At 34.5% G+C, this 18,612-nt stretch overlaps 1 protein-coding gene across 4 annotated transcripts in view; it reads left to right on the top strand.

The window, feature by feature from the left end:
* The window catches only part of LOC128997777 (uncharacterized), a 106,631-nt gene that overhangs the window by 53,208 nt on the left and 34,811 nt on the right, over positions 1 to 18,612 (top strand). Inside the window, exons 4-7 of one of the 4 annotated variants that reach the window (XM_054423458.1) lie at positions 3,101 to 3,155; positions 5,994 to 6,092; positions 15,057 to 15,149; positions 18,175 to 18,270. The exons of 2 other annotated variants lie outside the window; for them this stretch is intronic. In XM_054423458.1, coding sequence (XP_054279433.1) covers positions 3,101 to 3,155; positions 5,994 to 6,092; positions 15,057 to 15,149; positions 18,175 to 18,270 — 343 coding nt within the window. The remainder of the gene's footprint in view (positions 1 to 3,100; positions 3,156 to 5,993; positions 6,093 to 15,056; positions 15,150 to 18,174; positions 18,271 to 18,612) is intronic. One more of the 4 variants, XM_054423459.1, reaches the window with a different exon arrangement.

Genomic DNA, 18,612 nt, shown 5'->3' with positions numbered 1-18,612 from the left:
GCCTAACCCTGTATATTGCTGTGGAACAATTTTATTTGATACTGATAGGCTATTGAATATATTCAGGGATTCTGCTATATGTCCAGGGTCTGAAATAGTTCTCCCATTGCTTTTGTGACAGGTAGCCGAATGAAACAAAGAGAATTCGCTACGAACAGTAATTTATTAAAATTTTAACAAGAACAAATTGTAGCTTTCGACTTGTTGTATAATTAATTTTTGTTTAGTTTACAAATACAAATAACTTATGATCACAAATACTAACTGGCAAGAAAGAGAGAATACAATTTCGAAATAAGTTGTCTAAATCTACAATGTTAAGGTTAAGATACAGATTTCCATGTTAAAATGCATTTTAGAAAAATGGGGAAACATAGCCTCCCGAGGAGGCTATGGGGAAAGGCGACGCGAAAATTTAGATGACTGACCAAATTGAATTTAGAATTTAGACTAACTCAACTGAGTGTCAGTCCGTCCATCGTCAAGTTGGCCGTGAATGGGCAACACCAATCAATGTCGCGGCTGTCGGTGCAACATTGCATAGTGCTGCTGCCTAACGATCAATCGGGGCGTTAGGCAAACTGCAGTTGCGCGGTTTCTGATTTCATCGAGCGATTCGCTGAGCTGAGCTCAGCAAATTCCAGCAACGCGCGTTACACTTCTAGGAACATTGGCCTGGCCTAGCACTGAGCAAGGTGTCCACTGACTGGGAAAACCGGGAACTATGCGTGAATTTTTTGAACCGGAAAAAAACCGGGAGTTATGCGTGAATTTTGTATTTTACCGGGAATTTTCAATTTGCCACGATCGCGCATGAAGATGACAGTTTCCGTGACCGCGGGAGACGACGATGACGTTTCCGTGACCGTGGGAGACGATGACGTTAACGTGACTGCGGAAGAGGATTATAATGTTTCCGTTACCGCTGAAAAATATCAGAATTTGGTTACTACCACGAAAGACAGTGGTGATGTTTCTGTTGCTGAGTGAGATATTCAGGATTTTTCAGTTATCGCAGAAAAAGATTATGGTGTCTCTACGAGAGTGTTAATGATCACGATATAACCTCGAGTTTGGCTTGACCAAAGATTTCAAAATGGCACACTTCTAGAAAGTTGTATTTTCTATATTTTGTAATATCTTCATTTACCTTTAACGTGGTATGTATTTAATTTGTTTAGAAGGGTTTAAAATTTAAATTGGCTACGTGCAATCTTTGTAATTTCGCATTAATTATTTCTGTAGGTCACTTGAGAATCAATCTATAACTCCAAAATTACATACTATATGAAAGTACACAAAGGTTGGTGTAGTTGTTATTACGGAAAATTTGGTAAAATTGAAATGAGCAGTATTAAGAATCTATTTTTCAGGTGTCTGTACAGAGATTTAAAAATTGTTGGTATCGACATATCACATTTTAAAGAAGTTATTGATCAATTGCAGGTTTAAGAATTAGTTTTTAATTTTTGGATTATTTAATCAGTAATATATAAAAATTGAATACTTGTGTCAGGCAGTATTACAGTAAACATAAATTTTGTTTCTTTAACTGAGAATGCTCTTTTTGATAACTAAAATAGCGAGCTGTGTTAGCGCTAAAAGAGCATTGCGAGAGTTGGCACAAAACACGTTGGAAATTTTAGTATGGAAAGCACAAACTGAACTACCTGGATTTTTTTTACTCATGAATTTTTTCTGGTCGGCCTGGTGGACTGAGCCATGGCTGACGGAATATTCCATGGTGAGGCAACTGGCTGACGCAAAAGTTGGGAGGTTAACACAGTCCAATATTACAGACTCTCCTTTCATAATTGAAATAAAGCAAAGCTTTTGTGACGGTATTGACTGGGTTTCTTGAGGGTGTAGCTAAAGCCTCCCCAGCTGATATATAATGGGTCTTGGAATTTTTGGGGCCGTCGAGTTTTTGTTACCGACCTTCTTAGTGTCTTGTAGATGGCATTTTCAACAATTACACATTAAAAATCAAAAATTAAAAAATTGTAAAAATTTCTGATAAAATAAGAGTTTTAATTTTGTGTTCAAACTTTAAAGCACATGTGCGACCGGAAGATAACAACCAATATTTTTATTCTGTTTTGGTCTTACAATTTAGCAACTTTTTCAAGGTATTACAACTGTACAAAATACAGGGTGTTTTTAAAAGAATGCCGGGATTTCAAACGGTCGTTGCTCGGGGACTATTCAAGATAATTAAACGATTTAAACGTCAAATCGAAGGGAAAAGAATAAAGTTTTTTTCTCATTCTTTCATACAATTCGGAATGATTTAATAACATTCAGACTTTCATCAATCTTATATGAGCGTAAAACTGGCAAAGTCTGTACGCTTAGGGCGATCGGCATGTTTATCTGATGTCTTAACTGAATCTTTTCGGCACAAAGACTCTATCTTTTATAGATAACATCATAAAGTAACCAATTTAGGTTCGTTAAACTGAAGACATCGTCGGGCAATCGATTTCTTCTGGCTTATGATGTAGAAATGTAGGATTTCATCGACTATGTCATCGTTTGTTTTTAACCGGCCGGGTGTCTTTTCAAAACACTTCGGTGAAACGAAACTCATTAAACCAGCTCAAAGTTTCTTTATCATCAAGTAGATTTAAATTAAGTTTAATTTAGCAATGGATATAAACTCTGCGAACCACAGATTGCAATCTGTGCCTTCTGTTGCGCAGTAAACGTCGTACTGGCGACTGGCGTCAGACATATGAGTCACAATAGCGGCCTATCACGCCGAAACTGTTTTACGCATACCAAGGTCAAAGTTTCCGCCCTTGCTGCACGGTAAACAAAACTTAGTTATTTTAGCTTTAATTTGACGTATAAAACGTTTAGCTACCTTGATCCAAGCAGTATCCAAGTATCCAAGCAGTTACCATTTAAAATCCCGGCATTCTTTTAAAAACACCCTGTATTATTGATTTTTTTCGACTCACCCTAATATGTATGTGGCAATAAATTATGAATAAATTATATTCTAATGCTTTAACTTGTTTGTTTTCACACTTAGGCTATCAACAAAATAAAAAAATTGTATGGCTTCTTAACTATTATCAATGAATTGTGTTTGTAGATTATTCAAGATCCATCACCTATAAAAGTTCAAAGGGAAAAGTGGCGCTTGACATGTAAGTATATACTCATTAGCTCTATAATTAGGTAAAAGCATAATAAGGCCTAATTGAGAAAATCATTTATACAGGGTGTCCCGGAACTCTCTACCAATATTTTAGGGCATTGCTCCTGGGTAAGAAACATACCTAAATATCATATTTAAATTGTCCGGAAGTCCTTAGTTACTCACACAGCCGCCATTTTGTTTTTTTCAGTTATTAATTTTTTTCTAAAGATTGGTTAAACTTACGAAATTGTAACTTTGCACAAACATTTATGACAACTAGACAAAGCTACCAAAAAATTATGACAATTTTTCCAATTCATAAAACAAAATGGCGGCAATTTAAAATTTTGTTTCTTTAATAGCTCAAAAATCATTGATTTTACAAAAATTTTAAATGGCCGCCATTTTGTTTTATGAATTGGAAAAATCGTCATAATTTTTTGGTAGCTTTGTCTAGTTGTAATAAATGTTTGTGCAAAGTTTCAATTTCGTAAGTTTAACCAATCTTTAGAAAAAAATTAATAACTGAAAAAAACAAAATGGCGGCTGTGTGATTAACTAAGGACTTCCGGACAATTTAAATATGATATTTAGGTATGTTTCTTACCCAGGAGCAATGCCCTAAAATATTGGTAGAGAGTTCCGGGACATCCTGTATAATATTCAAAGTTAGGGAATCTACTTTTAAAATGTAGCTAGCTACAACTACTGCTACATTTCCAAAAAAGTAGCTTAGCTACAGCTACAATGAAATGTAGCTATAGCTACAATTTTTAGCTACTTTTCCAAATACGTCAATTTTATTCCAAGCACATTAGGTAAATGTAAAATAAATTGCAACTACATTTTTATTGAACAAACACTCAAACAACAAAATGTCGGTATTGTATCTACCATTACTTGGAAAACAATTTATTCCTAGATTGTATTTCATTTGCATCTATTAATTTCTATCAATCTATCTAATCTATTAATTTGCATTTATTTAATTGGCATCATAAACCTAACATTACTACACCACAACCAAAATAGTTAGGTGTTCCATAATATTTAGGACTTATTGTTAAATATTGCATTATTTTTAAACATCTTATATGTAAATTTTATTAAGTTCAAAGGACATACAACCAAACAATATTTAAAAAGCTCATTTTATTTCTTTAATGTACATTCTTTTAGAGATTTCTTATATTAACTAAAAAACAATAAAACTGTAAAACGATTATTTTAAATACTCTTTGTGTTACAGAACCTAGCCTACTGAAATTGGAGTTAATTAATTGCCTTTCTTATTTTTAATGTTAAAAACGACATTGCTATAACGTTTAACCATAGTGATAAGTTAAATTCTATGAATGTGAATAACACTATTTAATGTCAATAAATCACCCTTTGTCATTATGCATAGGACAAATTGTGGTTCAACAAATGCTGGTGCACAAAACAGTATTCAGCAACTTATCCTGCAATCGGCTTTTTAATTTCAACATGTTGAAAATTATAAAGTAAAAATAACATGTAGGCCTACTTTGCTATGTAACAAGTTGGCTAGTAGGCTTGTTCTTACAAGGACTAAACAGATATATTCCTATTAATTGAACTTGGTATTTGTCTTGATCCAATAGCATAGCTTAGGAATAGTCCTTGACAAGAGCTGTTAGAAGGAGCAAACTATGCTATTTTATTTTTTCAATGTAAGTTTCATGTTTTATGGAGATTTTTTTGTTACAATTATTATGCAGTCTGAGTCTAGGCACACTTGAAATTTCATCAGGGTAATTTCCAGTTCGTTAATTTAGCATACCTTTGAAAAATATTTGTAATCCAACCAAGGAAGGGCTTGTGATGATGAACCACAATCAAAACAGCTGAAGCAAAGGTTAATAGACCGGCTTTCTCATTATTTTAAGGTTTAATGTTGGTTTCCATTAAAACCCAAGTTAAAACTATCGATAAAATTAAAAAAAAAAAACTAAATTGGTTACTAATGTCCCATGTCAATTACTTGCAAGCAGTCAATAGCTTCTCTTGTCACCAGTAAAGTTTAAATGCCGTCTGCTTATAGTGTTTTTATTTTATCTGACAGTAATCATAGAGTAGCAAATGAAGGAAATGAGAGCCAAAAATATGGATAAAACTCAGATAATGGCCTCCATGTCCACGCAACGTTGTAATAGGTAATGCAACGGCTGCTACCAGCTGTATGAAGCCAAGAAAGTAGTTGGCCTAATTTTCTTGAAAATTTCAGTTTTAAAAGATTGTTTCACGTAAAGTTGTGATAAAAATCACTATCTCAATCAATGTTAATGTAGCGAGAAAAGTAGACAAATTCCGATACAACTACTTAAAAAATGTAATGTGCTACAGCTTAAGCTACAAAATCTTAAAAGTAGCGTGTACTGTAGCGTCGTTACTTCCCAACACTGATAATATTACACCCTGAGGTTTATACATATAAAACTTTTTTTTATTTCTCAATAAGTGTTATCCATTTATTTACTTACAGTGAATATGTTGAGCCTACAAGTGTGATGCAAAAATTTAATAGTGATATCTTTTTGTAATTATTTTAGATTTCATAGATTTTAAATGTTAAGTAATAAATTTTTTTTTTTAATTGGAAATACAGTACATTTAGGTTTGTTTGAGGCTAATTTATCTAGTTTTATTTGTTACTTATTGGTTATTGTACATTTCTTGTCCTTTTTTTTATTTGTCTGTTTATTATAAATCTTCAGTGAATCTATTGATTGTAAGGAGTAAAGTCCAAGTTTTGAACAAAAATATTTCAACCGGTTTTATTTATGTGGTATGGTTTTTAAAAGAAATCAATTATTTTTTCTAGTACCGCCAATTCCCGAACTAGCTGAACCATCTTCAACAGAATGTTCCTTAGACACCACAGCAAGTTTTCTCCCTGACACAGACATGAGGGATGATGAAGGTATTTTTTTTTTAGTCGTAAAATATTTTGTCACTTCAGTCAGCAAGCACAGCAATTTGAGGGTCTCAACGTATAAGGGCGTAAGCGCAATCAATTTTTACAGGAGAGCAAAAATAAGATTTTGACAATGTTCAACCTTTGATTAAACTGTTAAAGCAGCATATATAACACTTTGAGCTGTGCTAATGTTTTAGTATGTCTTAACACTAACATGTTACAGATGTAAAAGTTTAAAAAAATTAATGACTTATAAATTAAGTTACAACAACATATGTGTCACTTACGGTACGTCCAGAGTGCACGCCGATCCAGATTCAGATTTTCAGCGGCAGGAATGGCAGTTGCATTCAAATGGAAGTGGCTGTAGTGGGTGCTGGTTTCCGAGCCCGTACGCAGGCACCTGCCTACCAGAATGAATTCCGATTAAGATTTTGCTCGTACGCATACTAATTAATTAAATAATTTTTGTTTTTATAGTAAAATATTTAATTTTTTATCCCTAATTTTGGAGTTACTACTAAACGCTCTTCAGGAAAATTGTTTTGTTTGTGTAGGTAACATCAGTTTCTTACAATACTATGTCCAATTTTAATAATACGTTTCTGTGGTTTTGGGCTCTATTCAACGCAATATAGAAAGAAGCTCTATCATTTCTAGCTATGGGAAAAGAGATATATAATATCCTGAACTCCATTTTTCACTGGCTGTAACTTCACAACAGTTTCAGGCGCTATAATTTTACACGTTAATTAACCATATAGATATACATAAAGATTAACCACGCGCCAAAAATCTGAATCTGATTGTGAATCTGAATTGGCGTGCACTCTGGACGTACCGTTACGCCTTTTCTATGACAATCTTAAAATACCTAAAAAGTTAGTAAAAACATTTTTTTGCAAAATATTATTATATGCCATAGTTATACTGTTAACATTGTGGAAAAGTACGTATCTGATATCAATATTTAAAAGTCCTTATTAGTGGAAGAATATTAGGAAAATCGACCTAACAAATTCGGACTAAGTGGAAACTTTGCACAGTTGTTTAGTAAGCCTAAATAAATAAAATTTCAAAAGTCCCCATAAATCCCTGCGGTGCTTCAGCCGCCATCTTGGAAAATGGCGGCCAATTTTCACTTTTTTGACAATATTTCACAAACTATTGGTATTAGAGAATTTTTGTAAATACAAAAGTTAAAGAACGTCTAAAAATACATCTTTTTTATATTACAAGGTTGCTCTATCTCTAATGGTTATTGAGATAAATAATAAAAGTTAGTATTAAATAAAAAAATTCCCATGTTATTCTTATGGAGGAAAATAAAATTGTTGCAGTTTGCTTATTTATGGATATATTTTTATCAAACTTGGCAAATTGATTTATTTTATACTAAGCTATTAATATTTAACATAAATATACACTTTAATACCCTCCCTATAGCAGTAAACCTAGTAGGTACTCGTTAAATTTAAAGTTATTTAAATAGGGAATCTATCTTAAATTTTTAGGATATATTTTTAGTAAGTCAGGCAAAGGGATATTCATTTTTCAATCATATTAACAATCATTTTTCTTGTTAGTATTATGATTTAAAGCCCACTCACTATTTTGTCACTACCATGTAACTACTAAAAACTTAAGTGGTACCTACGTTATTACTCCCGGTGTAATTTTTTGTCAGTAAATATTAGGAAATTGAACCTTAAAATCCGGACTAAATTGAAATTTTGCACAGTTAAGCACAGTGAGACTAGTTGATGAAAATGACAAAAGTTCCCAAAAATACCGGCTGTGCCTCAGCCGCATTAAGTCCGGATTTTAAGGTTGAATTTCCTAATATTTACCGACAAAATTATTATACCGGGAGTAATAAGTAGGCCTACCATGTAAGTAGTTACATAGTAGTGAAAATACAGGGTGTTGAAAATGTCTGGAACCAACATTATATCTCGTGAGTGGTTAAAGAAAAACAACTGATATTTTGTGTACGGATATACTATGGATTTACCTATCTTTTGGTGCCTTATGAAAATTTTTACCACTTATAGGGAACGTCCTGTGGAGGATGCAGTAACAAGTTTTAATGGAAGCCTATGGTAAATGATACATCATTTTAAAGGCCATTTTTTCTGAGTAAGGAGCCACAAGTTTCATCTCAAAAGGACCACCCTAGCAAAAATGGCGACTGTTTGAAATTTTAAAAACCACTTATAGGGAACGGAATTTTTAAATTTCAAACAGTCGCCATTTTCGCTAGGGTGGTCCTTTTGAGATGAAACTTGTGGCTCCTTACTCAGAAAAAAATGACCTTTAAAATGATGTATTATTTACCATAGGCTTCTATTAAAACTTTTTACTGCATCCTCCACAGAACGTTCCCTATAAGTGGTTTTTAAAATTGCAAACAGTCGCCATTTTTGCTAGGGTGGTCCTTTTGAGATGAAACTTGTGGCTCCTTACTCAGAAAGAAATGGCCTTTAAAATGATGTATCATTTACCATAGGCTTCCATTAAAACTTTTTACTGCATCCTCCACAGGACGTTCCCTATAAGTGGTAAAAATTTTCATAAGGCACCAAAAGATAGGTAAAACCATAGTATATCCGTACACAAAATATCAGTTGTTTTTCTTTAACCACTCACGAGATATAATGTTGGTTCCAGACATTTTCAACACCCTGTATAGTGAGTGAGCTTTAAACTTACTAATATTAGTAAGGGAAAACTATTGTTAATATGTCTAAAAAAATAAATTTCCATTTGCCGGACTGGATCATTACTAAAATATATCCTAAAAATGTAAGATAGATTCCCTATTTAAATAACTTTAAATTTAACGAGTACTAGGTTTACTGGTATAGGGAGGGTACTACAGTGTATATTTATGTTAAATATTAATAGCTTAGTATAAAATAAATACATTTGCCAAGTTTGATAAAAATATATCCATAAATAAGCAAACTGCAACAATTTTATTTTCCTCCATAAGAATAACATGGGAATTTTTTATTTAATACTAACTTTTATTATTTATCTCAATAACCATTAGAGATAGATCAAACCTTGTAATATAAAATACCCCCGCCGCAGCAAACCTGCAGACTAAGCGATTTCCATCTACACATCTGGAATTCCACTAAATTATTCCCTTAAAATTGTCAGATTTATTTCCTATTTAAATATATCATTAATATTAATGAGTACCGGTACTTAGGTTTGCTGCTATAGGGAAGAAAATAGGGGGTTTTTATTGAAATATTAATAGCTTAGTATGAAGTAAACAAAATTTCAAAATTTCATTAAGATATGTCCATAGACAAGCAAGCTACAACACTGTATTTATTCTCCATAAGAATAACATGGTAATTTTAAATTTACACTGTTTTGTGATTTTTCCGTAACCGTTAGGCATGCAACAATGCTTCAATATACTAAATTATTTGTTTTTTGGAGCTCTACAAAATGGTTTAGAAAGAAATTGCAAAATTTTATGTTTTCAGGGTGAAAAATTAGAAAAACCCATTTTTACCCCATAAAACCCCCCATAAACCCCTGTTCCCATAGTCCGATCATGCTGGTTCGCGAACTCGTTCGAATAAATGTAGGTTTACACGTTTATACCAAATTTCATCAAAATCGGATCATTTTTGCTCGAGTTATCGCGCTAACGGACACATATATAAATATATATATATATATATATATAAATACTAGCTGACCCGGCGAACTTCGTATCGCCTAAGTTATAGGTTTCCCCTAAGACAGACCGATGGAAAGAAAGTACCGTTACGTTTAATTTTCAAGATGATCTCGTTCGCATCGCTCAATCACGTCCTGGTTGAAGTTCGTTCGCTACGCTCACTCACCTTTGGGTTGGAGCTCGTTCGCTACGCTCACTCACCTTTAGGTTGGAGCTCGTTCGCTGCGCTCACTTGCCTTCAGGTTAGCTCGTTCGCTACGCTAACTCGCCTCCAGGTTGAAGTTCGTTCGCTACGCTCACTCACCTTTGGGTTGGAGCTCGTTCGCTACGATCACTCACCTTTAGGTTGGAGCTCGTTCGCTGCGCTCACTTGCCTTCAGGTTAGCTCGTTCGCTACGCTAACTCGCCTCCAGGTTGACCCATTTTAATATAAATATAAAGAATATAATATAATATAATATAATATAAATATATATATATGAATTTGAACGGATGGTGTTTTTGGCCTCTGGGGACCTCAAAACAAAAAACTAAATCGGTCCCGGGTCCAGGTCTTACCATGAGACCTACGGTAATAGCTTATTCCCTATATGGGAAATTCGCTAAAAGATGTATTTTTAGACGTTCTTTAACTTTTGTATTTACAAAAATTCTCGAATACCAATAGTTTGTGAAATATTGTCAAAAAAGTGAAAATAGGCCGCCATTTTCCAAGATGGCGGCTGAAGCACAGCAGGGATTTATGGGGACTTTTGAAATTTTATTTATTTAGGCTTACCAAACAACTGTGCAAAGTTTCCACTTAGTCCGAATTTGTTAGATCGAATGGCTTTATTATTCCTAAAATTCTTGGACTATATTACTTGTACTTTAACTGAAGTAAAGAGAGGCAAACCTTACGCCCCTTTACCTTGACACTTTAAAATAAGCTAAAAAGTTAACGAATAATTTGTTTTTACAAAATTTTCAGACGTAACATGGTTCTATGGTACCTAAATAATTAAATAAAATGTATCTGGTAGAAATATTAAAAATCATTATCACTTTTTTCTCCTAAAAAGTTATCAGTATTAGGCCAAAATATGTGTTACTTTTTGTCATTGTTTAAATGCTTTCCAAGCAGTAAAAATAATTTAGAGGTTGAAACATCAGTCTAATTGATTTTTTAAAACAACAAATGTACCAAGAACTATAACTGTAAGTGTGAAAATAATAACATAACATAAGCCCAAACTGCATTATTTGACTAGATTAGCGTAGTGGTGTTCATCGTACTCAAGCACCATTTCTTGTTGAAATGTTGAATGTCTGAAATAGGATTGAATGAAATGGTACGGTAACTGTTTTTAGTAAAAACAATACAATTAATAAAATAGTGTTAAGAGTTACAAAAAAACATTATATTCATTTTTGTTTATTTCTTTAAATTTTTTCATAACTTTATTAATAACTATAATTTTCATTAAAACTCATTATTAAAGGAGCGTTGAAACAGTTCTTTAAGTAAAACGTTAAATTACCTGTGTCCGACGGTCGATCCTGTAGAATCCTTTTGCAGGATATGCATTTCGGCGAAGTTAAATCGCCATCATCAGTCCTTAATATAAGATCTTGAACTTCCCCATTAGGTGCGTCTTAAAGTTTTGAAAACACGTACACGAATTTTACAAATGACGAAACACATAATACATGGTAGGCCTACGTTTTGTTTTTACTGCGGACATATAGACGCACGTCGGTCGTGTGTCGAGTCTCGACTTCTTTAAGATAAATTTAGCCTATTATGGATGTTATATGGTAAACTCATCTCAACAACAGTTTTAGAAGTTAGCATAAACAGACAAAATGATTAAAAGTATATCTTTTTTATTTCTCCAGGTGTGCCAACATTAATTTTAAAACAAAATAAAATAACAGTTTATGAAGTGGAATACTATAATAAAGTTATAATTACAAAACTTAAAGAATGTTGATTTGATTCATCCCAAAATTAAAGAGAGTTATCAAACATAAAGGACCCTATACCATGACTCAAACTTAGGCCTCTTTTCCATGAAACTGTCACTTACGCCTCTTAATAACTCAATTTCGCTAAAAATGGCGCTTACGTCCCGAGTTGAGACCCTCAAATTGATTGTATAATGTGTAATCTGTATTTGTTCATAATACATATGTGTATTTTCTCGTCAAATTGTTACTGCCACCATTCTATATTAGTCCATTATCATTTAGGTATATGGACACCCTGTAGATCCACTCTCAAACATAACAAAGTCATCTTGTGTCTTGGTAACTTATGAAGGTTATATTATCTTGGTAAGCTCACGCTCCCTGCAGCAAATTAAAGTACTAGCTAAAAGCTGACTGAAAATTCTTCTGTTAATCTAGCTGTCATGACTGTCATCAGTCAACTAACACCAGTTTAATACATGTATGTACGAGGCATGTTTTTTAAGTAAGTACCGTTTTTAAATTTCTCCGTTCCAGCTCTACGATTGGCATTTACGACATTTGCGCTGTGTATGGGCATCTATTGGTAAGACCTAGCCGGAAATTCGAGAACAATCGGCCGTGTTTACATCCGGTTTCGAGCATTCAAAATGGTGCCGCCAATTGAGACTGCCGCCGACTGTGAAGTGCGCGCTGTAATTAGATTTTTAAGTGCTAAAGGTTTGAAAGCTATTGAATATCATCGTCAGATTAGTGAAATGTATGGCGAAAACATTATGAGTGTTGGAATGATACGCAAGTAGGTAAGGGCATATTAAGACGATCCCATCAATGTTCATGATGAGCAACGCACTGGGTCCGAGGTCAGTAATGACGCTGCCCATTGCGTTACTCATCTACTCATCATGAACGTTGGTGGGGCCGTATTTAAATGCCCTTATCCACATGCGTACCATTATGACACTCATAATGTTCTCGCCATACACTTCACTAATCTGACGATGATATTAAATGGCTTTCACATCTTTAGAACTTAAAAATCTAATTACAGCGTGCACCTCACATTTGGCGGCAGTCTGAATTGGCGGCACCATTTTGAATGCTCGAAACCGGATGTAAACACGGCCGATTGTTCTCGAATTTCCGGCTAGGTCTTACCAATAGACATAGACATAGACTTTATTTGCACAAAACATTCCATACATGTCATAACATTTAGAATAGGTGCATTGTCAAAATTAAATCCATACATAAAATATTTAAAATTAAAACTTTTAACTTAAAACTAAACACTTAAAAAAAAAAAAATTCTAAATTGTAGTTCTGTAAAAATCTTCAATTAAGTAAAAAGCCTTGTCAATAAGAAAATTATCTATTGTATCTTTAAATTTGGTTTTGGTTAGTGACTTATAGCATGGCGGAAGCACATTGTACAATCTCAGCCCAGCGTACAATGGAGATTTTTCATATAGGGTCAAACGGTGTCTGGGGAGTCTAAATATATTTTAATTTCGGGTTTCATACCTGTGATTAAAATGTATTGTTTCTGGTAGCTCATTTTTAACTGAATGTATGTAATTTAATAATTCTAGTATATACAACCCCGTTAATGTATGAATTCTTAAATTTTGAAAATGTTTCTTACAAGAACTGCGTGGATGAGAGTTGGTAATAATACGAATAATACGTTTTTGTAACCTGAATAAAGTTTTAATACCAGTAGCTTGACCCCATAAAATTATGTCATATCTTAACACTGACTCCACATAAGCATGATAAACTACTTTAAGTGTCTCAATAGAAACACAGTCCCTTAAATGTATGAATAAAGATGATATCGACCTAATTTTGTTACGTAAATAATTCAAATGTGAATCCCATTTAACTGCGTCATCTACGTAAACCCCTAAGAATTTATGAGCTTCAACTAAATTAAAGGAACAGTTTTCCATATTTTTGTGTCTAGTGGAAAATTTAATAATATTTGTTTTTTCAACATTAAGTTTTAACCCATTTTCTAAAAACCATTGCTCCATGTCCTTAACCACACTTTGCAGAGAAGAAAACATTTCAGTTGTATTATTATTTTTGATCAAAGCAGTAGTGTCATCGGCAAAAAGAATTAGTTCTTTATTAATAGCTTTTGGAAGATCATTAATGTAAATAAGAAAAAAAAGTGGGCCCAATACTGAGCCTTGGGGAACACCTGTGGATATAATTTCCCATGGTGAATAATGTTTGTTGTTATCTTCTAAAATTAAAGTTCTTTGCTTTCTTTCAGAAAGGTAAGATTGTATTAAAGAAAAGCAACTTCCCCCAATCCCATAATCAATAAGTTTTAGCAACAGGAGTGAGTGATCCACACAATCAAAAGCCTTAGACAGGTCACAGAAAACACCTGCTGTGGCCTGAGACCTGTCCAAGGCCTCTGCAATCTCATTAACAAACTGAGTAAGAGCAGAAACTGTGCTTAAGTTTTTTCGGAAACCAAATTGTTTATTGTAAAATAAATTATTACTTTCAAAATAATTAACTAGTCTATAACTTATTACTTTTTCAAATATTTTAGAAAAATTACTTAATACTGATACTGGACGGTAGTTATTAATATCTGATTTTGAACCTTTCTTAAAAACGGGAGAAATTTGGGAGTACTTGAGTTGATCCGGAAAAATACCATTCTTTAAACACTGATTTATAATAAGAGATAAGGGTTCGGAGATAATGTCAGCAGCAGATTTGATCAATTTAATTGGGATTTCGTCCCAGCCTACCGAAATTTTGTTCTTTAGAGAAAGGATAATCTTTTTTATTTTATCTTTATTAGTGGGGCTAAGATTGCACAATGTAACCCCACCATCACTGCAGTATGATTTTACAGACGAATGAACACCATTGACAGAAGCCTTTTTTACATTCAGATTAATAACTGTATTACAGAAAAAACTGTTAAAAAGCTTAGCTACATCATCAGGATTATCAACAGTGGTTTGGTTTGTATCATCTTTTAAAATAATTTTGTATCTTTGAGTACGGTTTAAACCCAGTTCATTGTTAACAATTTGCCAAGCTGCCTTAGACTTGCTGCAATAGATGCCCATATACAGCGCAAATGTCGAAAATGCCAATCGCATTGCTGGAACGGAGAAATTTAAAAACGGTACTTACTTAAAAAACATACCTCGTAGTTTGGGGGCTATGTCAGTGTCGATATTAAACATCTAGTTCTGTAAAATGGTGATGACTGTTGATCCTGACAAAGTAAAGTGTAATCTGGTCCATATTTCTCGTTCATATTCTTCACTTTTCAGATAAACCTGAGCCGTACGTACCCGAGGAAGGGCCATACCCTAGCCCATCGTACACAAAGTATAAAAAACAGATTACCTGCCAAGGAAATCAAGGTAGATGATTCATTGTTAAAAATCTTATGCTATTAGTTGTAAGGTCCCAAATTTTAAGAAGGGTAAAAACGTACCATGGGTAAACAAACACCAGGACTTAAAATAGCCTACACCAGGGTCTATGTGTTAACCATAGTTTAAACTACAGTAGACTCCCTCTTATCCGGACTCCTCAGGACTGAGGCCAGTCCGGATAACGGCTTTTGCGGTTAAACCAACGTCCCCAAAAACTCGTTATGTATCCCAAATATTTGACATAAATTTAGGAGAGCATTGTATTTAGACACGTTTCAAATTTTTCCCTCGAGAACAGTTGTTTCAGTACCGCCCACTTCCTGCCGATCTAGTGCAGTTGAACCAATGTACAGATAAGAATTGTCCGGTTTAAGAGATGTCATTTCCGCCGAGTGTAGTCCGGTTAAACCGATGTCCGGTTAAAAGGTGTCCGGATAAGAGGGAGTCTACTGAATGTGTAAACGAAGGAACGTAGGCTTAGACTCAAACACAATAAGTATGAACACACACTCACATGAAACATTTATTTATAAATACACCACAAATCATCAAATCGCATCAGACCAACCAGATTAAACACCTTATATTTACAGGATCAACATAAAAAAAACAAATAAAAAACCAGCATGACGGGGTGCTCGCTTCTTTAGCTACATCTGTAATAGGCTGTTTTGCCAGTACAGTATGCTGCTGGGTTGAGGCTGTACAATGTGCTGCCTGAAAGCTATAAACTGCTAAATTAAACTATTTTCATAGATAAAATAGACTTAATTGACGGAGCCTTCTATTCAATTTTATAACACCCTTAGTTGAACAGCTTAATAGCTTTGAATAATTTTATCATCCAATTTTGTTAATTTAGGTTATCATCATCTATATTTTTAATACGCTAGGCATATTTTTGTCATAATTGTTTTAGAGCGTTAGAAAGGTTTAGAGAAACAAAAAAACTTTGGAATTCCATCAGGGCTCTGCCCCAGTGGCCTTCAAAGTTGCCATGTTATTCTTAGGGAGAAAATGTTTGTTTACATTTGAATAGATGAATACTTTGAAATTGACACTAATATTTTTAACAACTGGTTATACTAAAATTGGAGACATATGCTACAAGGATTTATTAGCACAAAATTGTATTTACACAAAATCAAACATAACCAAAAAAACGTTCGACATAATGAAGACTATAAGATGTCGACCAGAACGGCTAATAGGAGGAGGCCGACGAACTTTAACAACTGGTAGACGCGAACAAAATACAAATAATACTATTGTCGTTGATAGCCGAATACAGCAAGCACCCTTCCGTGTTGGGTTTAAGTTAAGTGTGCTCTCCGACAGCCGCCTGAAGATTTCACATTCAATTTAGGACTGTTGGATAATCGCTGCATAAGCTGTTCCTCATATAATTTAGCGGACTTGCCGCAATTGCGCAAGACGACGATCACGTTTCCTTGACCACAGCAATAATGATGTCTACACGGCCGAGGGAGATGTTCATGATTAAGCCGCGATCGCAATAGACGCCATTACGTTTTTAATGGCCACGCAAGACGATGATGATGTCTACACGGCCGCTGGAAATCTTCTTGATTTGCCGCAATGACGGACAGCAACGAAGACATTTCCATGACCGTGATTTTGCCGTGATCGCGGACATTGATGATGAAGTTTCCATTACCGAGGAAGTCAATGATGCCTACACGACCGCTTGAAATGTTCATAATTTTGGCCCGATCGCGGACAACGACTATGACATTTCCGACACTGCAGGAGACGACGATGACGTTTCCATGACCACGGGAGACGACAATGATGTCTACAAGGCCGCAGAAGATGATTTTGCCGCGATCGCGGAGACAATGAGGTTTCCGTGACCGCGGGTGTCAATGATGATGTTTACGGCCTCGGGAAATGTTTATAATTTTGTCATGATCGCAGACTATGTCAATGACGTTTCTGAGACTGCGGGTGCACGATTACGTTCCGTGACTGCGGGAGACAACTTTAACATTCCGTGACCGCGGCTGTTAATGATGATGTTGACATGGCTGCGAAAGATTTTCATGATTTTGCCGCGATTGCGGACGATGACGTTTCCAATGGCGATGACGTTTGTTAATGATGATGTTTACACGGCCTCGGGAAATGTTCATAATTTTGCCATGATCGCAGACTACGTACGTCGATGACATTTCCGAGACCGTAAGAGACGACGATGATGTCTACACGGCCGCAGGATGATAATTTTCCGGAACCGCGGGAGATTACGATGACGTTCCGTGACCACAACTGTCAATGATGATGTCTACACGGCCGCGGAAGATTTTCATGATTTTGCCACAACTCGGAAGACGACAATCTCGTTTCTGTGACCGTGAATGACGACGATCACCTTTCCGTTACTGCGGGAGTCAATGATGCCTACACAGCCGCGGGAAATGGCCATGAAAGATTTTGATGATCCAAAAAACCCCAAACAAGTTGGCTAGTTGTTAGTTCGAATTTTTCATTGGCTGCATTTTTTTCTTTACTTTAAAAACAACCCATTATCTTAATAACAGTTCTTGCACATAAAGATATAGGGGTTGGTTTAGTATAACCAACTATTTAGAAAAAAATTGGTTGAACTATAAATTTGGGGTCGGAATCGAGAATCGATACATTTTCCTATGGCCACATCACTATCTGGATTAGTCTTGAAAACAATGGAATTAGTCTTGAATTTTAAAATGGAAATAAACCTGACACCCTGAAGAAATTGTCTACACAGTATTAAGCATGATTTATCCAGGAATGCTTATGTCTCATAACACCTGTACTGAACTTTGAATTAAATAAAGACGAGGTGAGGTCTCTTTGTATCAGCCACAACTTATCTTTGGACATTGTGACACTTTGCCGAACTAATGGTTTTGGACAAGATAAAATAAATAGTGGTATTCAGTGCTGAAATATGCTTCCATTTATTGCTATCATCTAAACCAGAATGTCTTTATCTGTTTTATTGCAGCCAAAAAAGAAATTGTGGGCCTCCAAGATGCAAGACAGCTAAATTTAGACGCAGTCCAAAAGCCGTCTCCTGATTCCTTGCAGGTGTTAAAAGATGGTAAGTATTTTTTACCTCACCTTGCAAATTACACTCCTGATTTCCATATGACCTGATTGATAAGTGTTTTATTATTATTACTAGAATAGAAATGTGTTGAAGCTCAATTTCAAGTCTGGTTTAATTTATTATGATATGATCAATTTTCTCTATGAAACAACAGTGTTTTAATACAAACCTACCTAACAATGTATAAATTAGAATTGCAAGGTTATATTTAAATGCAGTTTTAATTGTGGATGACATTTATCCGTTTGTTTACGCAGCAAAACTAGCTAATGCCTAATTCATTGTGCCTTTACATTTTTAAACAGTAAAAATAACTTATTAAATTCCATTTTG

This window comes from Macrosteles quadrilineatus, unplaced genomic scaffold (assembly GCF_028750875.1).
Source record: "Macrosteles quadrilineatus isolate MER2022 unplaced genomic scaffold, UCM_ALF_1.0 Scaffold_7__1_contigs__length_78375512, whole genome shotgun sequence".
Taxonomy (NCBI): Eukaryota; Metazoa; Arthropoda; class Insecta; order Hemiptera; family Cicadellidae; genus Macrosteles; species Macrosteles quadrilineatus.
Note: the sequence above shows the minus strand (reverse complement) of the source record. Positions and strands in the feature narration are given on the sequence as shown.